Source organism: Thamnophis sirtalis, unplaced genomic scaffold, assembly GCF_051295495.1.
Source record: "Thamnophis sirtalis isolate CommonGarterSnake01/CBP01778 unplaced genomic scaffold, rThaSir2_p1.2 scaffold_9, whole genome shotgun sequence".
Classification (NCBI taxonomy): Eukaryota; Metazoa; Chordata; class Lepidosauria; order Squamata; family Natricidae; genus Thamnophis; species Thamnophis sirtalis.
The window spans coordinates 41,397,381-41,424,487 of record NW_028261389.1 but is presented as its reverse complement, the minus strand read 5'-3'; the positions used below and the strand labels follow the sequence as shown (position 1 = coordinate 41,424,487).

Sequence of the window (27,107 nt, the reverse complement as noted above, 5' to 3'; positions counted from 1 at the left end):
GTTCTCCATAGAGTAGAGCATTTTATCCACTCCACTAGGATTTGCCACTGATCCTGGCTGTGCCCATTGGCACTGGATGACATCCAGGAAAAGCTGAGGGGCTGGGACCAGTTCCTGGGGGGGAGTGGTTTCCTTGAAAAGGCCAGTGCCTGGATCCTGACTGGATACAGACTTCCAGCTAAGTTTGAAACAGCTGAACAAGTTATTACAAAAAAACCAACAACCTGCAGCTGCTTTTGCCCTACGTATGCCACCTTGGAACTACTTAATGGATTTGTGATGTGTTACATTATGCTATTAGTTAGAACACAGGAAACAAATTGCATTGGAGCAGAACTGGTTTAATAGTATAGTGAATGTGACAATGGTAACTAAAATGCTTCTAGAAACTCAAAACAGAGTACAAAGGCACAAACATAGAATAACACTACCTGTACTAAACATCTCAATCATATGACACACTGTGCTGTGTGTACTTAGCAATCTTAGCACTGATCCACACAATCAGCTTGCCCCAATGTAATTTCTCACAAGCAGAAATACAAAGGTTATTATCATACAAGCACAGTGTTGCCCAGTTAAACTGCTTTGCTTCATTTCATTACAAGCAAACATCTCCATTCTAATTGGTTGCTATACACTTCAACTCAAATGCTCATCTCTCTGATTAGTAGACCCTGCTCTCCATGGCTACTGTTTTTAATAATTCACCAGTAGAATAATGAAATCCTGGTCTTCTTTTTAAAAAGGATAACAATTAAACAGTGAAATGGCAGGTATCTTCTTAAAAAAAACAACTAAAAACAAAAAGCAAAAACAAGTGAACTTGAAAACACTTCTTTTCCTTTTTAGCCCATTTGACAGCCAAAATTCTTAAACTGTGTTCTTTTCATTTCTTACTGGTCTACTGGGTAGACGCACCAGATGAAAAAATGCAAGGTCAGAAAGGAAATTCACACAAAAGGTATATTGATCTGCTAATGAAAGAGTTAGACTGATTAAACATTCTACACTCATGTTTTCCCACAAGTTTGAATAAATAATTTTATCTCTGAAAATAAGCAATAATGCTTTTTTTCCCCACCATTGCATAGCAACTGTAAATCTAACAGTTGTCTATTTCTGGAATTAGATGAGTGAATTGCTTCTCAGATTATAAAGTGACCCTAAGGCAATTTATAAATTCCATTTTAAAATTTTACCATAGGTTGAGTTTATTTCTTTTCATTAAATATTTTATACAGCCTGTTTGTATGATTTTGTGTTATTCCAAGAATTGTTCAAAACTCAGTCCAGATTAATAAAGCAGTTAAAAAAATCTTGTTGGTATATGTATAGACAATACACAGGTAGTCCTTGATTAACAACTATAATTGGCATCAGGAGCTAGTGAGGTGGTCATAAAGGAAAAGAATCACATGAACATACTTACATGTGGGACATTGTGAACACTGTAAATACGAGTTGGTTGCCAACATTCAAATCACAAACACATGATACAGGGATGCTGCTAATGTCAATTGATGACTAAACAAGTGGTTGCTAAGTGAGGACTACCTGTATATGGTATACAATAGCATTCATATTCAAAAAATCATTACATCGAATTCTGAATAGATATGTACCAGAACTATGTTTTTTCATGAGGCAAGAACTATTAACATGGTTTTTGAAAACTGTGGTTCCAAATAAAACCTATTATACAATTAAGTGACTTTTTATACTCAGTTACTCTATATAAAGTATAACTACTATTTTACATATCATATAAGATTTTTGGTTCCACCACAAATCCACGAAGCCCTTATCCGCGGAGACATAAGCACGAAGACTAATTCGCGCCGTTCGAAGCGCTAAGGAAAAACGCGACCCTACTGCGATGACATAATCGCGGAGGGCAAATCCACGCATTCCCAAGCACTCAGTACCCTAAACCTAACGCTAAACCTAACGCTAAACCTAACGCTAAACCTAATGCTAAACCTAACCCTAAAACAAACCCTAAAACAAACCCCTAAACCTAATCCTAACCCTTACCTTAATTGAAATCAGCTTTCTGCTGCGGCGCCGTTTTAAAGCGCCCTTCTGTTGCCGCGCTGTTGTCGCGGTGGTGATGACGTGCAGTGATGACATCGCGGCTTTAGCGCCGCGATTTTATCACCGCTATTTTGATGAGCGCGGTTTTGTCGTGCCACGAAGATTTTTAAAATGAACTAGAAATGAACCTATATGGATCATGATCTGCACTTCCACCTCAATTAAAGTTTAATTTAATTGTTTGCTTAATTCACTATAATATGAACTCTAGTGTATAAATGTATACATTTGAATAATTTTTGGTAGGCTTCTAAGTCTGATTCTATGGTTTGCTTCAGCTGCTGGTTACCAAGCATGTGGATAAATAAACATCTCAAGAAGAAATATCTTTCCGGGAAAAGCTAGATACAGCTGCTACTTGATCTCAACTTGTTTTGCTAACCTACTTATTATTGCTCATTGCTTTCTCAGGTCAGTCCATCATGGTAACAGTGTTGTTTTTCATCCAGTTTGCCTCTACTTTCTTCTTACTAATTCTTTTTTTTAATAATTTTTTTATTTTTAATTTTCAGAACAAACACAACATCCTTCTTTACATGCTGCAGAAAATGTATCAGATGGTTACAAAAAGACTTCCGTGCATCTCTTCCACAGTCAACAAACATAGTTCATATTAACTCAAGTATTTTAATTCAAATATTTATACATGTTACCATCATCATATCTCCATCTTCATTTGACTATAATTGTTAAAACGTCCTTCATCATAAAATATAGCAATAGCAATAGCAGTAGACTTATATACCGCTTCATAGGCCTTTCAGGCCTCTCTAAGCGGTTTACAGAGAGTCAGCATATTGCCCCCAACAATCTGGGTCCTCATTTTACCCACCTCGGAAGGATGGAAGGCTGAGTCAACCCTGAGCCGGTGAGATTTGAACCGCTGACCTGCTGATCTAGCAGTAGCCTGCAGTGCTGCATTTAACCACTGCGCCACCTTGGCTCCTATATATACCAAGATTTAATACATAACCACATACTGGCCTTTCATTTACTATTTCTAAAAGCCTCCACTAACACTGAATCCTTATATCCTATTCTAGCTAAACATCCATAATATTTAATAACAAAATTTTCAAACCCTCCTTTCCAAATCACTGTTTTGAATTTACATCCAGTTTCTTTATGTTATACCCATATCTATCTATACGTTGTTATTCTTATTCCTCCTTTATTTAACTATATCCTGTATCATAACATTTTCCCCCTAATAATCAAAACTTTAACTGTATCTAACTTAGTTCTTTTTTTATTAATCTTTATATATAATCCAAAGGGATTTCTAATCTTCCTTACATGGGTACCATTCAATATTCATATCCAATTATACTCATCATAACACTACATATTGTATACATTAGTAATATTATCAATTATTTATTTAAACTATATCTATTGTCAATAAATTTCACTAAATTTAACTAGTTTTAAATTATACTCTTCTATCTATCAACCTGTATCTTACCAATAAACAGTCTCATATCTTCTGCCATTTGTGGTGCCAATCCTCTAATCATCTCCTTGATCAACTTTGTATGGACTCCTCTTAGCAACTCCTTGCTTATAAGATCTCTCATGTAATCTTGATGCCCTTCTTCTGTTTCCTTAGTCAGCTTATCTTTGATTGTCGGTAGTGTTATCAGTGCTATTGCTAATAAAATTTCTCTCTTTTAAATCCATAGATTCATTTGTTTTTTCTTCTTCTATATCTTGCCATCTGGAATAAATTTCTCCTTCATTTAGTTCCTCTTTCAGTATTCCACTGAATACTGAATTTGTCTCCATTTTCAGAGACAAACCAATCACCATAAATATCAGCAAATTTAATCTCTTTATATTCATTTTCCACTTCGATTTTTGGGGTTTTAACCACCACGTTTTCCATTTGATAAACATCCTCAACTTCTTCATCATATTTTGCTGTTAGATGCTCTAAGTCTTCCAGCTTCTTCTCTATCCCCTCATATGTATTTGATAATTTCTGTATTTCTGAAAATATATTTTGCAAGCTTAAGGTTTCTTTTTGCTGTTGAAATTGTTCCATTATCTCCAACTAACAAACACAGCTGCTCTAGCTTGGAAGATTAATAAAATTAAGCATAGATTCACAATAACGTCTTGTTTTCACTTTTCTCTGGTTAAAGATATACTTCAAAGGGTCATCTATATGTTTTCTTCTTATCACTCTCTATAACCAAGCAGTGAGACCTTGTAGTGCCAAGCCAAAACAATCAGTGAAGAAAATAGGAGTGTTCTGTTTCCAATACACAAACCTTCCAGTCTTGTTTCTTTTTGTATCTTTTTTGTATTTCAAGTTAGAAAAAAAGAGTCCAATTTTTGAATGGGTTAGGAGAACATCCACAGTAATGAAAGAGGAAAATTTTAGTCCATAGATTACAGAGAATAATAAAAGAAAAAAAAGAAGAAAACTTAATCCATTTGTTTTAAAAGGCTTGCATACATTCCATCCATGAAGATAGCATTTTAAAAACCCACTGTCCAAAACCATTCCAAATTTAATTCCACCGCTTAATTCTTCTGTTCTCCAATTTAAATTAATTTTAAGTTTTTTATAGGCAGTCTCTTTTTAAAACAGTAAACCTGCTGTTTATTCCTCACCAGCTGGAAACACTTTCTCTTTCCGCATCCTTCCGTTTTGGAGCCACTCCAACTTCATCAGCCTTGGCTGGATTTTTTGTCGCCAGCTTGAAGAACTTCTCTTGCACCGATCAGGGACTTTGTGGTGTCCCTGAGGTCAGCAAGGTGTATTCTTCCTGTTCACCATCCCTCCGGGATGGTTTATGTCCAATTGGATCACCCAGTGGCAAAAGTATCGGCTGCGGTCTCGGAGCATTAAGACCGCACTTCCGTATCGTTGCGATGTTGGATCCTCCTCCCTTCTTACTAATTCTTATATGCTTGCCACAACATCACTTTCTTCACTGTACTTCCAGAGAAGAATTTGATCAATAGTTGTAAGAAACATTTTTGGTTTCTGCAGTTATTTGTTTCATATATTTATTTTTTGCAATATGTCAGTATCATCCATTCCTGAAAACTCTGAATAGCTAACAATAAAAACATTGTTAAAAGTCCTCAGAAACATCCACTCACCCACCTTAAGAGTAATTAAAAATTCCAACAACATTGAATGAGACCAAGAAAAACAGACCATGTAAGGTTTCTATCAATGCAACCCAATTTCTTAATATGTTTTCTCTTGGACTAGATGGGAAAGCAAGGTATTAAACTGGTCTTCTAAAACGCAAGAGTGAAAAGAGTGAAAAGAGTTTCAAAAGCATAGGAACAGCAGTTGAAAATAGCCACTTCTAGGTCCTGTCACATGGCATTCTCAAAGGGATTGGGCCTGGATAGAATTAGCCTTGAGAAGATATGGAGCCATGTAAGGCTTCAAAGAAAACTATCAGTGCCTTTAATTGCAATCTAGAAGCCAACTGGCAACCAATGCAGTACCCAAAGCAATGGGTTCACCTGAATATAACAAGAAACTGTCATTATTGCCTGGACTACCTCACTTTGTACTAGCTGTTGCATCATAATGCTTTTCCAGGATAGCCCAATATACAGCATGTTACAGTACTCCAGACAGCAAGTTCTGATTGCATCAGTAAGGCTACCTGCTCTTATGTAATCTTCAGAAATAGCATCACTTTAGTGTTTATAGGGCCTGATCTAAGAGAGTTCTGGCCCCACTCTTAACTGATTCTATGATGAACCAAGTAAGCAGCCAGTTTGCTGTAGTGTTTAAGACATCAGGCTAGTAATTGGGAGACCATGAGTTCTAGATCTGCCATAGGCACAAAGCCAACTGGGTAACCTTGAGCCAGTCACTTTTTCTAAGCCTTATGAAGAAAGCAATGGCCAACTATTTCTGAAATCTTATCAAGAAAACTACAGTAATCAATGGTGATTCAAAGGCACAAACAAATGAAGATTGAACCTAAAGTATTCTCTCAAAGCACCACCTAGCATTCATGGTGCCAGTTTAAATCAATTACTTGGAAACAACTCTATAATTTATCTCATAGCAACTACCAAAGCCACCACTAACTCTCTAAAGGTCCAAGAAGTCCTGTTAACAGCTGCACTTAAACAACAACAGTAGTAAGACAAGAATGCAACACTCATTGTGAGTTAAAAATACAGGTAACAAAGGCTAGGGCTTGCCCTCCATGATCTTTTACATCAAAAATAGGCAATCCTCTTGCTCTTGAACCATTAACAACATCAGATTATTTTCAAAAGCTCTTTAAATGTATGTTTCTATACCATTTGTGATTAGGGTGGAGAGTACAAATTAGGCTGATTTAATTTCAATTAAATTAAAATCCACAATTGTAAGTATACCACCCCTCTGATGCAGAATTTTGATCCTAAAAGGTAAATACCACTATGGTAGGATATACATGACAAGTGATCAAAGAAGAGAGCTAAAGTAGGGTTACCCGCCTAGTATCATCCAGATGTTGGTAGTTTTCCTACTGAGCAGCTGAGTACTGAGTACCTATTGATAGGGCTGGGTTATGGCAGTCTCTACTGCCTGTTCGCTCGTGGGCGCACCCCACGTGCGCGGTGCTTGATGCACGCTGTATATGCATGCGTAGTACAATAATAATTGTTCTGTGCATGCACAGAACCAAAAAACAAGATGGTGCCTCCTATGGCGCCGCCCTGAGAACTGGTTCAGGGGTGTGGCAGGCCTGAGTCGCTACCGGTTCCAGCGACCCAGGCCACAAACCATTACCAGTTCAGCTGAACCGGTCCAAACTGGTAGGAACTCACCAATATCTATTGAGATTACATACCTAAGATATGAATAGTGCTATATGAACATGAAAGGATATTATTTACTATATATAATATATTCCCTTTTTGCTGGTTTTTTAAATAAATACATAGAATATTTGAGGAGGAGGGGCAGAAAACCTTGCACACTCATTAAAGATAACATAATTTACAGCCATGCTGTATTTATCTGCCAGTTTCTCAGCTTTTACCCCAAATATTCCATCCTGTACAATTTCCTTCATTAGGTATCCAACAGAATCTCACTGACAAGACAATTTTCTCTAGCTTTCTTCACAGTCTTCTTAATTTATTTTTCCGTCAAACCAACTATCTATAAATGAAAGACTGTTTTTACTTTTAAAAGTGCAGGATTAAATGAATAATATATTTTTTTCATGCTTAGGGGAAATTTGAAGATGCTATCAAACATCACACAATCACCTTAATATTTACAGGAACATTTATCTTATTATTTTGTTATGACTTTTTAAGGCTGCTGAATAGAACACAAGAAAGACTCTAATCTGCACATGCCAAGAAATCTGCTTCTGTTTTTATATAAATTGAAATTGAAGGACAAAGGCTATAAAGAGTCAATGAGGAAGGATGTGACCATTTTAATACTGTAACATACATTATCACATTTTCAAGTCATTTTTCCTGTGCAAATGCAGTGTAAAAATTATCTCTACAAATATGACTGTTTGGGCTCAAAGGAATTTTGTTGAAATATCTCTGCTTCCAAGTATTATTATACCACCATTTTAATTACACCTTGCCAACTTGGTGTCCACTGACACAGAGGGGGCAAGTGGGGTGTGATTGAAACTGGCAAACTTTATCCTCCTTGAAGAATAAATATTTGAAACTGGCAGACTTTATACTCTTTGAAACTGATATGGATTAGTGTTGATTTAAGCAGTAAAATACTGGAGTAAAACTGGAACATCTGATGATGAATTAAAAAGTGTTTTTGACATAATATCAGGATAATAGCAGGACAACACTGTGAAACCAAAAAAAAAAAAAGGACTAGTATTGCCAAGGCATGACTGTGATAAAATGCACGTACAAACACATAGGGCCAGTCCTATTGCAGTACTAAAATGAAACATTTATCTCAGGCAGTTGTTTTTGAGAGATGGCTACAAGTTGGTGAAGAAGAAAGTTGTGTAACATGCCTTGCCTGAAGCTTTCTCATGTGGTCATACTGCTGCTGTTCCATTTTCAGTAATAAATGCAGATTCAGCTATCAGTCAAGTCAGATTATACGTGATATGGCACTTGAGCCATCATCTTGTTGATTGCAAAATATAGATCAGACTGCTCACGCACACTGTAGTTTGTAAAGCATGTCATAATGGCTCTAACTCCTTCTGATATTTCCCTCATAATTGTGCTAATAAGGTGCCCTGCTGTGATCAAACTTTATTACTTTTGCCTTTACCTTTTTGTCCCTTGTAAATGCATATTAATTTATTGGATGGTTTTATGCACCATCATTTTATTTCAAAGAGTAACTAAGTGGTTAATAAAACTAGAAATGGGAAAGAAGGGTCTTTCTGGAATGTACTATGGATGAGTCAATGAAATCCGAGTTATGTTGAAATGTCTTAGCAAAGAAAAAAAACAAGGGGGAGACAGTTTGGTTTTAAAGTGAATCTAATAATCCTGGAGTTGAGGAAAAATCCAAATTTCAGCTTAATCTCATCCATCAAGCCATCTTCTTACTAAAACGAATAAGAGTATTCAATTGGAGCGTGCAAAACATAGCTGCTTCACAACATACTTAAGTACGGATGAGGCATCTCTCTTTGAATCATTAAGGCAGCCTTCTCTTTTGCAAAAAGGATTAGATATTTATGGCACTGTACTTCTAATTTTTAAGGAATCTGTATGTGTATCTGCATGCACATGCATAAGATTAAAGGAAGAGGAAATAATGTTTATAAATTAAGATTACAGAGAATGAATATACATACCTGGGGCAGTGCAGAATTCAGTTGTCGTTGCAGAGAATCTCTGTCGTAAATTACATCTTGAAGTCGTTGCTGTGCCAGAGATAAACTTTCTTGGGTCTCCCGAAGAGTGTCTAGAAGACGATCTCTTTCATCCAGCATATTCACCATTAGCTGTTCAAAGTGAGAATCGGAGTCCGATCCACTGCTCTGGGACCCCCTTTGACTCATTGGGGTGTCCTCGTTTATCGTAGGCATCACTTCGCACATCATTTCTTAAAATAAAGGGAGGGAGGAAAGTAGAAAACTTTCAGTAAAAGGCAGCCAAACGTTTTTATTTATGACAGAGAGGGAGAGAGAAAGTGAAGGAGAAAGAGGGAGGGAGGGTGGGAGAGAGATTGATCCCATATTAGTCAGTTGCCTCATATTGTTTTGTTTTTAACTATTAGGCCAAAAGCTGCCCAGCAGCTATTTAAAAAATGTATTATAATGCCATGATATCTCTATCAAGGCAGTTCAACTAGCACAGAATACAGTGTATTTTGAAAACATGGCAGAGTTTGTTTGTTTACTTAAGGACGGCTTTTGTTTAAATGATCTTCTTCCACTTATTACTTTGTATATATTTTGTGCTATCGTGAACAACTCTGCTTAGGATCTCTACATAAAAGAATCCATTGTCAACTTTCAGCTAAAGAAAATCAAGCTTCCCTTCAGGGCAGTTTGCCTAGGATAGAGGATAACCCTTCAACTAGGAGAGATTTCCCAAGAAAGCTAATTTATTTATTTTATTTTATTATTTGTTAAATTTATTTGCCACCTATCTCATGGGTCTATTCTAGGCGGCTTCCAATATAAAAAGGAAAGAAAATTAAAGGAATGTAAACAGTATAGAAGTAAAGTAATAGAACCATAAAATAAACAATGAAAGGATCACTATGAGAATACACCAATAGGATAGCCAAAAAGATATTAATTGCCTAGTTACATTCTTCTAAATAAGTATTTATGGTTAAATCATAGATATTAGTTATGCAGGTTAACTAAATGAAAATAAACAATCACTATATTTAATCTTAGCTATCATTATTAAAATAGTTAAAATGTATGTAAATATGAGTGGAACTCACAAAAGCTAAACCAATATATAATCAACAAGAAGCAAAATCTTTTCCTCTCTATAAACAGCCATGTCAAGAACAACTGGAGTTCTTCAACCATAATTTTTTGTTTGAAATATTGTACATTCTTTGCTGCGTAGATTCTCAAACTGTGGCTCATGATCCTTTATGAGTTGCTAATAAATGGAGGAGGTAAACACCCCAAACAGAATTACTGTCAGAATCTATTCCTAATCTGCCTAGACAAGCTGGCAGCTGGCTCTTCCAAACAAAACACAGAAGAATTCTGATAGGCCTTCCATTTTATGCACAGAGAATTTGCTAAGAACTGAATCTGACAAGGTGAAAGCCCAATAATTGCCAAGCTGGAGAGAACCATAACATAGACATGCCTAATTACCAAAAGCCATTAAACCTTCAGGTAACTTAGAAATCGGATAATGCCCCTTATTTAAACTCTATGCATTTAAATTTTATTTTAAACAGAAATGCATAAAATTGCCCACTTCTTTGCATTTCAGAGAACAAACCATAGTTTTGTATAAGGCTACAGTTTTCCCTAGAATACAAAGTCTAATCTAATGAAGTTGTGGCTGAGGATTCCCTATATCTGAATTAGGGTTTAAATGTCAGAAGTGAGTTTTACTGCCAAGCTCTTCTTTTTTTTTCTTTCTTTCTTTTTTAGACTTATATACCGATTCATAGGCCTTTCAGCCCTCTCTAAGCAGTTTACAGAGTCAGCATATTGCCCCCACAGTCTGGGTCCTCATTTTACCCACCTCGGAAGGATAGAGGGCTGAGTCAACCCTGAGCTGGTGAGATTTGAACAGCCGAACTGCAGAACTGCAGTCAGCTGAAGTAGCCTGCAGTGCTGCATTTAACCACTGCGCCACCTCGGCTTCTGCTGTGAAGCTTGGCAAAATTGATATGAAAACTCATTCGAAGAATAGCTTGAACAAGTTCTGAAATAGGGTTTGACTCAGAGGTGGGTTCCTACCAGTTCTCACCTATTTGGTAGAACCGGTTCGTCAAATCTACCGAACCGGTTAGAAGAGGTTCCACCAGTGGACCCGGAAAGCAGGCCACACCTACAGAAGAGGTTCCAAACTTTTTTGAAACCCACCACTGGTCCCTGGATATGATTATTCTACACTATCATGCTCATATTTATAAAACTCAGTGCCTTTGTGAAAGGTAAGGATGACTACTGCGTTTGTGGTGCAATCAGAACATTGCGTGTGTTGAAGTTGTTTTAACGCAAACCAAAGATGCCTTTTAAAAAACAAGTTTACATCATATTCTTATGCATGCCAGTGCTGTGTGTGAGGTAATTTAAGGTGGTTCTGACAAGTGTCATCGGCATCTTCATATCCGGTCACATGGGCAGCAAGCCACTCCCATCCAGTCACATGGGTGGCAAGCCACTCCCACAAAGGAGGCCACACCCACAGAGTAGGTTCAAACAATTTTTGAAACCCACCACTGGTTTGACTCATATTATAAGTTGCTTGACTTTTCAGATTCTTACAAATGTTTATGGTACCCAAAGTGAATGGGACTCTAAAACCCTTTCCAGATACCTTGGATGAATGCTTTTAAAAAGATTCCATGAGTATCTCTATGGCAGAGATTTCAAACTGATCACAGACCACAAGCCGTTGCTAGGATTTCTGGCTGGGGATCGCCCCACCCAGTATCACTATCTCCCCGGATAACCAGATGAACAATATTTCCGGCAGCCTATTCTACTGCCTTATCCACCAACCGGGTACCACGTTAGGGCACGCAGATGCCTTGAGCCGCTGCCCATTGCCCAAACTTCTCGCCGACCCCACCCCCAAGACGTTGGTCCTCCTTATTGACTGCCTGGACTCCGGACCCGTCTCCTCCAGTGACGTTGCATGCCACTCCGCAAATAAAACAAATTTTGAACTTGGTGTGGAGGGGGTGGCCCAAGGGGCCTGTTGGGTCTGAATTCAAAATGTATTTTTCCAAGCTGGATGAATTGTCGGCTATTAAGGGTTGTTTGTTGTGGGGGGGACAGGGTAGTCATTCCCAAACAATTGCGAATAGCAGTCCTAGAAGCACTGCACGTAGGGCACCTAGGGATTGTTAAAATGAAGTCTCTAGCAAGGTGTTATGTTTGGTGGCCTAACATGGATAAGAATATACAAGAATGGGTAGCCACATGCACACCCTGTCAGGTGTCCAGACCGGCTCCCCCGAAAGTGCCCGCCAAAGAATGGGAATGCCCACAAGTACCATGGTCCAGAATACACATAGACTTCGCTGGACCAGTCCATGGCCAAACCTTCTTCATAGCCATCGACGCATTTTCTAAATGGTTAGAAGTAGTCCTGATGAATTCCACTACAGCGGAATCAGTCATCAAGGTACTACGGAAACTATTCACCACGCATGGGTTCCCTGATGTATTAGTCTCCGACAACAGGCCCCAATTCACAGTCATGACATTTGAAACATTCATAGCAGCTCATGGAATCAGACATGCCCTGGTTGCGCCGTTCCATCCGGCCTCCAATGGCCAGGCGGGACGAATGGTAAGATCCGCAAAGGAAGCCCTCAATAGGATGGGCCCAGGTGATTGGCAGACACGAATTGATCACTACTTACTCATACAACACATTACAGCCAGTGCTACCACTGGAAGAAGCCCAGATGAACTCCTCATGGGCCGCCGCCTTAGGTCTCACCTAGACCGGCTGCACCCAAATTATTCCACCTCAACACCCCCTGACTCCACTAGCGAAGTCAGGTCCTTCAACATAGGAGATTCAATATATACACACAATTACACTGGGGGAACGTTATGGATTCCCACAACGATAATTGGCATTACCGGACTGCGATCGTACACAGTAAAACTTGAGGAAAGTAGAAACTGGAGAAGGCATATTGACCAACTCTGTAGCCACCTATCTAACTCAACACTTAGACAGCCAAACATAACTCCTGCACAAACCAAAAGAAGCTACACACAAAATAACAGTCCTGAGGAAAACCCGAGAATGTTGGATGACTTATCTGACTGCGACGCAGGCCCACAGCGAGTTCTTAGGGATTTGATGCCAGAAGCTCCAGCCGCATCCTGTGAAAAGTTCCAGGGGTTTCCACCAGGCGGACCAGCAGGAGCAACAGGTCCGTCCAACTTGCGTGAAGGAAATGCCAAGACTGAACTGAACAGGTCAGGCAGAAATATGCAGAAGCCCGCCTACCTGCATGACTACGTCACTAGTTAGATTGTTCCATCTTAGAAGGGAGGGGTGTTAGATATCCCCCCCCCGCTGACAGACTGCAAGATGTTTCCACCAAGGTCCTCTGTTCCAGCGGGAACAGACGTTGAATCTCATTGGCTAAGAGGTCTGACAGACCCCTTTAAAAGGGGATGCTGCACGACCATTCCCCAGCCGGATGTTTACTTGACTTGCAATAAAGAGCTGTTGTTTACTGAAGCCTACTGTGCCTCCTTTACCCGATCTAACAAATTTATTATCAGGTTTTGAAAAATCTCTGTGTTCTAAAAATTAAAAGATGACACAATATGTTGTTAGGTGTAGTTTTAATAACAAACTTGAAGATTGACTTAACTGCATTTAATTGTAGAGGGTTTTTTCTCTTAATTACTATTTTCTTTTATCACATTTAGTTTTTCACTATATTATGCTTCCTCCTCTTTTATTCACTGTCAGATGTTTATTTTCTTTTGATGATGTAGTTTTTAAATTTTATTTCACTATTTAAAAATAAAAACCATGATTTTTTTTAAAAAAAATCTGCAAACTTCAAAATTCTAAGAATGTGCTGAATTTTTTTCTTTAGTAAATTCATTTTTACTGTAATATTATATTATCCAGCTTTAACCTTGGTATGCTTGTTTTGCCTGAGGACAGAAACAGATTTATCTTTACAGCTGGTACTTTCAAAAATAGAGAACTAACAACCATTTCCTTAGTTTTTCATATCAACAAGCTCTGCACCAAATAAAGCTTATGAAGCAACATAGATGCAGTTAAGACATTTCTCTCTCTCTCTCTCTCTCCCTCTCTCCCTCTCTTGCTTCCCATATCATGATCACTGGTATAACCATTTGGTCCAATATAAAGTTTTTGAAAACTCAAAAACAGGTACAGTTATAGGTTGTCTTGACTTACAACAGTTCATTTAGGGACTGTTTGAGGTTACAATGGCACTGAAAAAAGTAACTTATGATTGTTTTTCACATGACCATTGCAGCATTACGATCAAATGTGATCATGTGATCAAAATTCAGACATTTGGCAATTAACTTATATTTATGACATTTGCAGTGTTCCAGAGTCATGTGATCATCTTTTGCGAACTTTTGACAAGCAAAGTCAATGGGAAAGCCATATTCACTTAATAACCATCTTACTAACATAACAAATGTAGTGATTCTTCTAACAACTGTGGCAAGAAAGGTCGTAAAATGGTGCAAAATTCCCTTAACTCTCCCACTTAACAACAAAAATTTTGGGCCCAATTGTGGTAGTAAGTCAAAATCTATCTGCAAATGATATATGTATGTGTGTGTGTGTAATTTTATATATCATTTTATAAACTTGAGTTGGCTTAGTAAAGTTATTTGTCTTAATGGATTTTTTTTGATAGCTACTTTTACCTGTACACATGGAAAAACTGATGGTTAATTTTATTCATTTATTGTTATCTCACACACTTACTCACACACACACACACACTCCTTCCAAAGCATTTTCCCAGGGCATTTTATTCATCATTTTAAAGACATGTTTACAAATGAACTAAATCAGAAATATAGTATTTTTCATGACAGTCAAGAAGATCAAAGACATTTTTAAAACTCATTGGCACCTTGGAACTTTTTTTTTAAATTGCAATATATTATAATGATTAATTTTGCTATATGATCAGAGAGAAATGGATTTTTATAAGGTATTCCACATCTTAACAGTGCCTATCTGAATATAGTAAATAAGGATTTAATAAAATATATTTTGATAGGTGTCAAGACAAAGGCACCCATTTGGGGTACCTTCATTTTAATCAATTTTACAATGAGCAGACCAACTTTTAGAAATATAGACAAAGAAAAGAATATTTATTTATCTGACATGTACTTTTCTTCTACGCATTTAGGCATGGGTGTCAAACTCAATTTCCCTGACGGCCACATCACAGTTGTGTTTGATCTGGGGGGGAGAGCTGGGAGATGCAGCCAGGGTGGGAGTGCCAGTTCGACATCACTCATGTTGGGGGCGCCTGGGTGACCTGAATGCGGTGCCAGCGAAAACAGAGCTCAGGAGGGCTGCTGTTTTTGCTGGCAAAGGGTTACAGGAGGCCATCGCAGCTGAAAATTGAGTTCAGTTTTTGCTGGCAGAGGCACCACAAGCCGGCCCTTGCTGTTTACAGAGAAGCCCCACAGGCCAGATTTAAGCACCCTATGGGCCAAATCCAGCCTATGGGCCTTGAGTTTGAGACCCCTGCATTAAGGTCTCCAGGATCACAAAAGTTATTTGTCAACACTTTCTGTAAAAATGTGAAAATCATGGAAACCTATACTATCTAACATGTCCCAGATATTTCCTGTGTGTGCCTAAAATGTTACATATATTTCTTAAAGTCAAACTGGAGTAACCTAATGCAGATATACAGATACACAAAGGTCACAAAGCATCCTATTCGAATGACTCTCACTGGAACACTGAAGATCCACACGTCCTGCCCTCACTGAATGCAGCAAGCAGCAGGTTTTTTGTATGTGATAAATTTTACAACCACTACTGTAAAAACATGATTCATGAAAAGAGATCACTCAGATATAGGGACCTGACTGTAATATGATTCCTCCCCAGTAATAACCTCTTATTAAAATGTAATCATTGGATACAAAATTTCCTTTTTACGAGATTAGCACACTCACATTTTTATGAGATAACTGATTAGTACACTCTCATTAAAAATTACAAGGATGAAGGATGTGGCTTTTAAAAACAGTTTTGTCCAGAGCTAATGGAGCACAGAGCTCTGCAGTTCTTGATATAAAATAAGTTTAATCCTATCACTTGGGGTTTTTTTTAATACAAAAATATTTATTACATAAACAACCACCTCTAAGTGGCTTGACACTGTATTTTATGTTCAAAAATTAAATTACAAAATAAATCATGAAATTAAGTCTGACAAAAGGAAAGACAAGAGTTTGAACATTTGCAAGACTACACAGATGAACTAGCTATAAGAATTCAGAGCTTTTCATATTAATTTGAGCATCTAATCCTACTTTACAGAAATCTTCATTGAAGGAAGATCTCATGTAAATAATGTTTCATTCACAATATTTAACCTTCACAAAACAGATATCAATAGATTAAGGGCAATTTGGAGATTTAAATGAAGGTTTGTTTTCATGAGAAAAAAACTACTACCGCTTCTGTGAGTGTGGCTCAGTGGGCATGGCTTGATGGGCATGGCAGGGGAAGGATACTGTAAAATCTCCATTCCCACCCCACTTCAGGGGAAGGTTACTGCAAAATCCCCATTTCCTCCCAAATAGCTGGGACTTTGGAGGCAGAGAACAAATGAAGGCGGGGCCAGTCAGAGATGGTATTTACCGGTTCTCTGAACTACTCAAAATTTCCACTACCGGTTCTCCAGAACTGGTCAGAACCTGCTGAATACCACCTCTGGCACATGGAGACATTGACAAAAATTCCTGATCATTATGTGCTGCTTCCAAATCTCACTGAGCTGTCAGTTTTTCTTTTCTTCTGATAAAGGAATATTGATTTTTTTTTTTTTTTTGAAAGACTGGTATTTTCATGTCAAGATTTTTTTTTTAAGATTATGGCTTATAGATCATAGGAGGGATGTGGGATGAACCAGGAAAAAGCCCTGTTGATATGATTCCATCCCAACTGATAGGTCAGTTTTATTCATTTTAGTTTGCTATGGAAATAGCTGACTTTCCTAAGACCAACATTTCCATGAATAGCAGTAAATAAATCAATAAACCCAGCTGACAGCTCGTTAAGGCATAGGAAGAGTGCCAGGGCCAGTGGTATGCTGTGCTGTGAGCTCCATACTGATTGGCAGATCAGTTTTATTTATTCATATTTTAACACAGGAATTATTGATATTATAGAAAACCAGCAATTACTGTGTGTCCAGGACAGTTAGTCCTCAACTTACGATCACAACTGGGACCAGAATTTCAGTCGCAAATTGGAATAGTTTGACTGGATCTAATTTTATGAACATTTTGACGATGGTCATAAAGAAAGTCACCATGTTTTTTAAACAAATCACATTATCGTTATGCAATTATTGTGGAAAGCAGCAAAAAAATCCACATATCATAATCACATGGCAACAGGATGCTGTATTTGGTTGTAATGGTTTGTGATAGTTGTCAGTGCAAATACAGATCATAAGGCTGCCATAACTGGACCTTTGTTAAATGAATGGTTATTAAGTTGTTAGCACACAAACAAATATATTTTACATCTTGAGTGACACTGGAGGAGGATTTGGGATAAAATAAAAATGAACTCAAGAGACAATGGAACTCTCTCTCGGTTGGTCCTGAATTCCTTGCATCTGTCAGATATTGTTTTGGGTTTTTTTTTTAATAAGGGGGGGGGGGTACAAAGGAGAAGTAGCAACATAGAGTCCCCCAAAAAGGGAATTCCTATTTTGCTGTAAGCCGGGTGAAAGTCCTGCACTTTTGAATTTTTTTCTTACTGATACTTGAATAAAATTCCCAACATAATGAAGCTCTGCTATCCATGTGGTCCAATTACATACTCCAGTAAGCACTGAAAGGATAACATGTCTCTCAGTTTAGCAATCTTGGATTTTCTTTAAAGTGGAAGGGCCAAGGATTGAGCGTAATACTTTCGTTCCACAAACATATGTTCTGTTCATCAAGGATACAGTTACCAAATATTTGTTGTATCAAAATACAACTTGATAAGATTATAAAAATTATAACTTTATAAACAAACTCGTTCACTGAAAATTATTTTTAGTCCAGAGCTTGTGACATTAATTTATTGTAGCAAACTTTTAAATGACTTGTTTTGAAATGGCAAAGATCTAAATAAACACAGAACAACTTGTGTTGTCCATGGTTACGCTAAGAAACCAAATGAACAGTATGCCTTTTTACAGCATTATTTATTTATTTAATTGCTATAACTGCCTATCTCAATTCTGGGAAGCTTGTTCGTTCTAAAAATATGAAAGCAATTAAAACATTCAAAACAATTAAAAAATCCAAAATAAATATATACAGTAGCCAAGATAATTAACCAATTAACATTAAAGCCAAGAAATGGGGCTCTTAATGCTTTCAGAGTCCCAGACTTGGATGCACAGCCTAGGCTTTAAAGCCTTATGAAAGGTTGGCCATTCTAATCTTCAAAGAAAGAATGTTCCAGAGGAGGGGTTATTGGTAGATCAAATTGAATAGGGTGGTTCCTTAGGTAATCTGGTCCCAAGCCACGTAGGCAGTGGTGGGATTCAAAAATTATTATTACCTGTTCTGTGGGCATGGCTTGGTGGGTGTGGCACAGCGGGCGTGGCAGGGAAGGATACTGTAAAATCCCCATTTCCTCCCAATCAGCTGCGACTTGGGAGGCAGAGAATAGATGGGGGCAGGGCCAGTCAGAGGTGGTATTTACCGGTTCTCCGAACTACTCAAAATTTCTGCTACCAGTTCTCCAGAAAACCAGAACTTTGAATTGCACCCAGAAACAAATTGGTAACTAATGCAGCACTGATAATAGTTTTGTTACATGTGCCGTATATCTACACTTTTACTACCTGAGCAGGTACATTCTGCACTAGTTGAAATTTCCAAATTTGTTTATTTATTATTTAGAAATTTTATATTGCCGCCTATTCAAGGCGGCTTACAGGAATAAAAACATCATATATAAAAAATAAAATAGAAGAAAAATAATTAAATAATAAATTAAATAATAAAAGAATAGCCTCCCACCCCGATGACAACATATTACATTAGCCATTTAATGGGCTCCATCCCACTCTGGGTTCCTCAGGCCCACTGGAAGAAGCAGGTCTTCAGCGCGTTCCAGATGAGTGTTAAAGTGGGGGCCATTCTAATCTCTGGTGAATGATGTTTTAGAGAGAAGGAGCCACCATGGAGAAGACCTTTCTGGGTCTCACCAGGTATGTCTCTTTAGAGATGGGATTCACAACATTCCTTGCCTCCCAATTCTACTGGGTCAAGTAGATGTAACCGGCAAGAGACAGTCCTTCAGATAAACTGTCCCTCAAATGCTCTTCAGGGGCAGACCCATGTAGACTACATTGCAGTAATCTAAGTGAGAAGTCACATGGGCACAGCTGATGGTGAGCAAGGTCTCTTGGTCCAGGAATTGGTTCAACTGACGCACCATCCAAAGGAGTGTAAGGGCTCTCCTAGTCACAGCTACCACTTGTTCATCAAGCAGGAGCCATAAAAGCAGTGGCAGAACCTGGGAACAGAGCTAAAAGAGGGATCAGCCTAGAATCCCTATGTAGCTACAGCAAACTCCAACCTCCCTTGAATTCTGTTGGTCTTTATCTAACACCAAGCAGGTATAAACCATTAGTTGAGAAAATTCCCAGACCCAATCTCTCCTGTGCAGCTTTGTTAAGCCAAGAGGGGCATGGATCTAAAACACATGTGGCCAAACAAGCAGCTTGGAGGGCCCTATCCATTCCCTCTGGTTCCATGGGCTCAAACCGCTCCCAGATCATGTAGCCACCTCCACCTCCATCAATTCTATTTTAAGGTTGGTGTCTTATATAGAACAAATGCGACCGACACTTTCTGCCAGATATACAGCATATTCCTCGCAGCAACCCAATAGGTGAACTTCACCTTCTAAGTAGTTATCCGAAACAGAGCTGTGAGTGGTTATCAGCAAATGCATTAAGGGTGGAAAAATAATTACATTTTGCAGCCCTCACCATCATCAGGTAGGCTCTAATAGCAGCTCTAGCTCATGTCATCTTTGCTCCTTGTCTTTCATCACAGTGTTCCATGCATGTTCTGTTCTGTTCCGTTCTATTCAACTCCACTCCACTCTACTCTATTCCTCTTGCTTGTGCAGTATTGTCCTTTTGATAAGCTGCCAAGAGTCTCATTAGATTACATTGGGATGCAAATCTAACAAATAAATAATTATTCCAAAGCAGTTTGATCCCACTGATTTTTTTAAAATTTCTAAATGCATATCACCCTGAATTGGACATTTTACTAAATCTAAATCAATTTGTATTCAGTTTGAGCCTGGAAGAGAGAAAAACCTTAGCTAACCTCTACAAGTAGTCCTCGACTTATGACCACAATTGAGCACATGTTAAGTGAGACATTTGTTAAGTGAGTTTTGCCCCATTTTACAAGCTTTCTTAGCACAGTTGTTAAGTGAATCACCACAGTTGGTAAGTTTAGTTACATGGTTGGTAAGTGAATTCAGCATCTCCATGGACTTTGCTTGTCAAAAAAAATTGCAAAAGGGGATCACGTGACCTTGGGACACAGCAATGATCAGTTGCCAAGAGTCTGAATTTTGATCACATGATCATGGGGATGCTAAAAGGATTGTAAATGTGAAAAATGGTGGTAAGTCATTTTGAATGGTCACTAAATGGTCACTAAATGAACTGTTGTTAAGCTGAGGACTACCTGTATAGTGCTCTTCATGTTTTGACTCCACCCATCAGATTCTCTTGAACTCTTGATATTAGACACTTCAAGTCAAACTCCCAAGTGTGAATATTAGTTCAGTTCTTCCAAATTAATATCAATTTTCTCCACTGGTCTCTTGCATTGATTCTCCATTTGCTCATCCAAATTCTTTTTTATTGTACAGAGGAGGTGTGTGTGTGTGTGTGTGTGTGTACATACATATACATACACACACAAACACACATATATAGTGTATTTGTAGATGTGTACATAGTTACTACTAATAGTGGATTTTCCTTTCATTTTTCAATCCTCAAATCTATAAAGTGTTTACTTCTATATTGCTAGGAAAGAAAACTTAATTACACACCTTGGCAACATCATTGTCATCACCACCCCTTTTATGGCCTGATCTGTGCCAGCTATGACATCAGCTGTTAGACCCATCCCATCCCACCTTCTTGTACTTCATTCCAGCCACTCCTATTTGAAACCACTAAGAGCTCCTTGGGTGATGCCCTGAAGCTACCAGCCCATCTTTTACAAAGGCATCACTCTTGAGTTGGAGATGCTGGTGGCTGCACCTCACTTCACTCAGGAAGAGCAATACCACCAAAGGAGAATCTGTGCCATTGTCTGACTTGCGCTGCATGCGTATTCCTCCTCCTAGTTAACTCCTTCCCTTCCACAAGCTTTCAGTTGAGCTGTGAGATCACCTTTAAATAAAAAGGGAGGGAGTATGATGGGGGGGAAGCAGTTTCACTCTCTTCTCCATCCCAAATTAGGAGGAGCAGGTCTTGGTATAAAGAGACTTCCTCCTGGCATTTTCTCCTTTCAGCATCCAGGAACCCACCCAAAGGGGGGGAAAACCTTAACTAAGTTGGTTTATCAGATATTACATATAGCATAAGCCCGTTCTCAACCCACCCACCCACCCACCCAAAGGACCCGTGCAAGATCTTTCTCCCGCAAAATAATCCTCGCACAAGCGGCGACGTTTGCATTTGCCCAGCGGCTTCCTCCGCGGAGGGCTGTGCCGCCGGCAGGGCAGGTTGCAATACCTAATGCTCGTTCCTCTTCCCGGGTCTTCAGGGAATCGGGGCCAACGGCCGCTTCGGTCTCTCCCTCTTTGCTTCTGATGGGCGCTCATTCACCCGCAGCCAGGCGCCGTTCAACTCGCCTCCCTCGCAAGGCTACTGCAGACGCCGCCACTCCTGCTCCGAGAAGACGCCGGAAGCCCACCCAGCCCCCTTCGGCCGGCAGCAGGAGCAGTTTGGCGGCACCTCAGCATTTTCTCCTGTCACTTGGTTGGCAGCAGCAAAGGGGAAACGTCCATGAGAAAAAAATGGCATATTACAATTTTTGCTTTGGGAAGCAGAGCTCGGTTGAGACCATTGTTAGGAGGACCAGAGGGGGGGAAAGCGACTCTTAAAGCTCCAGCAGCCCTTTTTTTTCTTGCCTGGGATGGAAAGTCGCCGGATTAAGAAGGGAGGGGCGCCTAAACCACGGGGAAAGAATAAGAGGGTTGCCTTTCTTGGAATACAACTTTACGGAAGGGCTCGCTCTTTTGCACGTCTTGCTAGAGAATCGAAGCTGATTAAATAATATTGCTTCCTAATTTAACGATGAATATGAGCCCGTTTTAAAAACAGAATAAAGGTGTGATTGATGGTTGTTTAAAAAGATGAAGCTATTCTATACGCCCACGCAGCGTAACTTTTATGCAGGCGTGCTGTGAAATAAGCCACATTTGACTGTTATTTTCACATTACTCCTGCTCCCTGCTGCCGTGCACACAGCTGCTCAGAAGCAGATTCTAACCAAATTCAGCGAGATCCCCCCCCCCCCACGCCTCTCGTTTCTTTTAAAGACAGGATTGCCATTGGAATCTTAAGGTAGCCGGAGAAACCGATTTACCAATAAAAGTGCCGAGAATGGTGTTTAGAGAGAAACCACACGCCGGTTCACGGGAGTTACTCGAAGCGCGAGGACTGCCTTGCGGGCGGACTGCGTCATTCCAAAGAGCACCGGTTGAGCATCCTCATTGGCCTGAGGCACCTTCGTCGAGGACGGACCGGTCCTCTTGGGAAACCATTCCCTTTCCCAAAAGGAATCGCGATTTCCCCCCCCCCCCCCCCAGGTTGCCGGCGAAGAGCAGCAAAGTCAGACCGGGGCGCCTTGTGCTAAAGAGCGAAGCGACGCCCTCAAGAGTTGCCTTTTCTCATTTTACCCCGAGGTTGATTTGTCCTCCTTCCCGCGCATTCTCTATTTCCGATCTTTATGTGTCTTTAACCATACGTGAATAAACCTTCCCCGAGTGGGGTTTAGAACAGCAGGCGATCGCGTCGATCTTATCTGAGATTTGCTAAAGGAAGGATCCTCCATCCCCAGAATGATATTGTGCTCCCAGTTGCTTCACTACCTAACCTCTGGGTGGGAACTTGTTGGGAAAGCGGCAGGTGCGCCGGCCACGCCGCGCCCACGCAACGAACAGGGGCGTCGTGAGAAGGGAAAATGAGCCTCGAACAGCGGGGAGACAGGTGTCTTTCTCTCCCCTTCTCGGACCGGGGTTTCCCCTAAAAGCAGCCGCAGTGGTTTTCCCCAGCTTCGAAATAAATTCTGAAGTAATCGCGTCGGCTTCTCTCCTGCCTTAAGCACGTGAACGTTTCCCTAGATGCTGTGATGCTGCCACGTTTTGCACAGCTCTCCCAGCCTTAATTCTCTGCCGTCCACCTTCTCTGTCCCAAAGGAGCAGAACGCGCACTCGGGCTTTTACTAGAAAAGAGAGACACAGCCCCCCAAAAAGGGCGGCAGCAACTGATCATAATACACTTTCCCTTCTTCTTCCGAGGCGGGAATAGAAGATGCGGAGAAGACGCCCTTATTTTGGATTGCTGGCTGGCGGCTTGAACTGTGGAGTAGATTTGGTTCCGTTTCTTGCTGGAAACTCTTTGCTGCTCGCCCCTGAGTTATTGGTATCCTCCAGATAGATTTGACTCCCAACTCTTAATACCTGAAGGTGTCCCATATGTTTGGTCACCGGTGGTGATGGGGAGACAATATTTTGGAGAACATTGGATTGGTCACTGGTGTAATTATTTGAAAGAGGGGGCTCAAAACATTCCTTTGAAGGTATAGGTGGACGTTACACAATAAAAGCCACTCCGTAGTGCATTTTAAGATCTGATATACATAGTCTGTTAAGTTATAGTTTGCTGAATCATAATTGTTGAATATGCCCAATTGGCTAGGTTCACACATCACATTATTATGAACGATCAATCACAGTTTATAGATCACCATGTTTGGATTTGGAGAACTTCTACTCAAAATCCAAACATTGCAGTTTAGCACAGCTCTATCTGCCAAATATGTCAAAATTCTGTGGGCCACCAAGGTTTTCTTTAGCTATATTGAGATTACCAACTGAGGAAGGTACCTTCAATCTACCCAATTTCCAAAAATATAATCGAGCTTATATTTTATAAGCCATTGATATATAGATAGATAAATAAAACTCCTTGATGGGTTACATAAGAAAGCTATTGTTTATAGTTCTGACCCCCTTCTTCATACACTAAAGCACGCCGAGACAAAGATACTTCAAGGATTTATTAACACAGAGACTAGACCTTGGCAGCAATCCAGCACCGACTAGACCTTGGCAGCAATCCAGCCTGCCAAGATAGCCATGATAGCTTCTCCAGCTCTAGTAAATACATTGATTCCTGCGACGAGCTTATGGAAAGCCATTCCTTATATAGTCTTGAGAGGAGCCTAATTACCACCAGCTGAGTCCAATTATCTCCTGTAACTGCGTAACTGTTCTTTACGCCTATTAGCCCTCCATTGCCAGGCATACAGGACCAACTCCCTTGTCTCCTCCCCACTGCTCCAATGAATGACATCAGGATCACACTCCCTTGTCTACTCCCCACTACTCCAAGGCTTGACTTCGGGAGCACACTCCCTTTGGCTCTCACCACTGCTCCAGGCCTCAGGCACCTCCTGGTGGCCAACCAGCCTCTCTGTGCCCTGCTCGGAGTCGGAACCCTGTCCAGGGTCCTCCACATCTTCCAGAGCTGACTCATAGGGCCCCTCACTGTTGGAGTCTGGTGGCAGCTCCAACGGCTCCTGCTGGGCCACAACAGTTTATGATCTTAGAAAAACATATATTAGAAAATATGTTTTATTCCAAGAATGCTGGCAGTAAGAAAACGTGGGGTCATGTTGGGATACAGAGTGAGTTAGATAACAAAACCCATGTCTACTTAATTCTTTGGGGAAAAAAATGCTCTGAAAATAGATGATAAAGTGTTGTACTGGTAAATACTCTAAGCCAATTATTATGTAATGAATGTTTGACTGAGTTGAATTTGGATTTTCCAGTTCACAACAATAGCCATACTTTTAACTAAAGCATGGTTTAAAAAATCAATATGTGCCAGATGTATTGGCCACTTGATCAAGGCCACGCTAACTAAAGAAATACAAATGTTGAAGACCAAGGCAACTGGAAGACACAAAGCTAAGAAGTGCTAAGTATCTGGTGTTTCAATCAAATTTAGTGCACGTTGGTCCAGAAGAAAATCCCATAAGATTGAAGGTTGATGCTGCTTATATAATTCAATTTTTGTTTGGTTTCTAAGTCGTGTCTGACTCTTTGTGAGCCGATGGACCATAGTACTGCCTCTGTCTCCCCAGAGGTGGGTTGCTCCTGGTTCGGCCCGGATAGGGCGAACCAGTAGTAGACGCGGCGGGAGGCTCTGCCCACCCACCTGGACGCTTCTGTGCATGCACAGAAATACAGAAACGTCATTTGTGCGAGAGCGGACCCAAACCTGTGGTAAAAAAATTGGCAACCCACCACTGGTCTGCCCCCTGGAATTTCCCCAAATTCATCTACAGTGCACAATAACACTATCAAACCTTCTCATTCTCTGCCACCCCCTTCTCCTTTTGCCTTTAATCTTTCCCAACTTCAGAGTCTTTTCCAATGAATATATAATTGGATAAATGATTTAAAATAAAAATGTGTTAGGCTTCTATGTTGGATGCCTGTTTTGGACCTGCATCTCATCACTACCATATTATTTGCACAAGGATATCAAGTACAGGTGAAACTCGAAAAATTAGAATATTGTGCAAAAGTTCATTTATTTCAGTAATGAAACTTAAAAGGTGAAACTAATATATGAGATAGACTCATTACATGCAAAGCAAGATAGTTCAAGCCATGATTTGTCATAATTGTGATTATTATGGTTTACAGCTCATGAAAACCCAAATCCACAATCTCAGAAAATTAGAATATTGTGAAAAGGTTCAATATTCTAGACTCAAAGTGTCCCACTCTAATCAGCTAATTAAGCCATAATACCTGCAAAGGGTTCCTGAGCCTTTAAATGGTCTCTCAGTACGGTTCAGTAGGAATCACAATCATGGGAAAGACTGGTGACCTGACAGTTGTGCAGAAAACCATCATTGACACCCTCCATAAGAAGAGAAAGCCTCAAAAGGTAATTGCAAAAGAAGTTGGATGTTCCCAAAGTACTGTATCAAAGCACATTAATAGAACATTATGTGGAAGGGAAAAGTGTGGAAGAAAAAGATCCACAATCATCAGGGATGATCGCAGCCTGGAGAGGAACTACGCAGGAGGTAATTACGCTCAGCTGATGGTCATTAAGCTCCTCTCCAGACTACAAAAGAGACTGCTTGTGCCACGCCCTTCTTGCAGAAGTCAATGCTTTGACTAAAGAGAAACAAACTTGGCAGGCTGGATTGCTGCCAGAGTTTGTCTGAAGTGCTGCCAAGGTTTGTTGGCCTTGCTGCCAAGGTCCTTATCTGTTCGTTTATTTGGCTTTCAGCCACCGAGATTCTAGTCTTGTTATTAAAGGACATTCCCTTTTATGCTTGTCTCGGCTTTCATTACTGGACGGAGGAGCAGGTCAGAACAGGTTTGTATGTAAACATCCTTGTGAGAATGTAGATGTATAGGTGTGCATGTAAGCCGATGTCAAGTAGCACAGAAAAAAAGCAGTAAAAATCTAAAATTGAGTATTAAAATAATCCATAGGTAGCACTACATTCCACTAAGTTTTCAAATTTTAAATCATAATTCCTCTGGATTGTGTTGGTGGGCTTGTCAATAAACTGATGCTTCAGTGGTAATGGTCAAATAATCAGTGGTTACTGTCAAGTAGATTTGAATAAAACTTGGGAAAATATTCAGTACAGTATAGTGAATCAGAAGTTGCTTTGCTGTTTAGATTGTCTAATGTATAAAACTGATCCAGCATAACAAATTGGTTCAGTTTTTACTGTTAGCCACTAGGTTTGTTATGGCAAACCCTGAAAGGTTATGCCATCTTGACAAAATAAATAACATAATGCAAAAGA

The 27,107-nt window shown here is 39.7% G+C and overlaps 1 protein-coding gene across 2 annotated transcripts in view; it reads right to left on the bottom strand.

Annotated features, from left to right (window-relative positions):
- The window catches only part of PPFIA2 (PPFI scaffold protein A2), a 220,351-nt gene extending 198,317 nt beyond the window's left edge, over positions 1-22,034 (bottom strand). For both annotated transcript variants that reach the window (XM_014063940.2, XM_014063941.2), the window contains exons 1-2: positions 21,767-22,034; positions 8,889-9,139 (exon numbers count right to left, since the gene is read on the bottom strand). In XM_014063940.2, coding sequence (XP_013919415.2) covers positions 8,889-9,137 — 249 coding nt within the window. In that variant the 5' untranslated portion in view covers positions 9,138-9,139; positions 21,767-22,034. The remainder of the gene's footprint in view (positions 1-8,888; positions 9,140-21,766) is intronic.
- Positions 22,035-27,107: the final 5,073 nt, after the last annotated feature.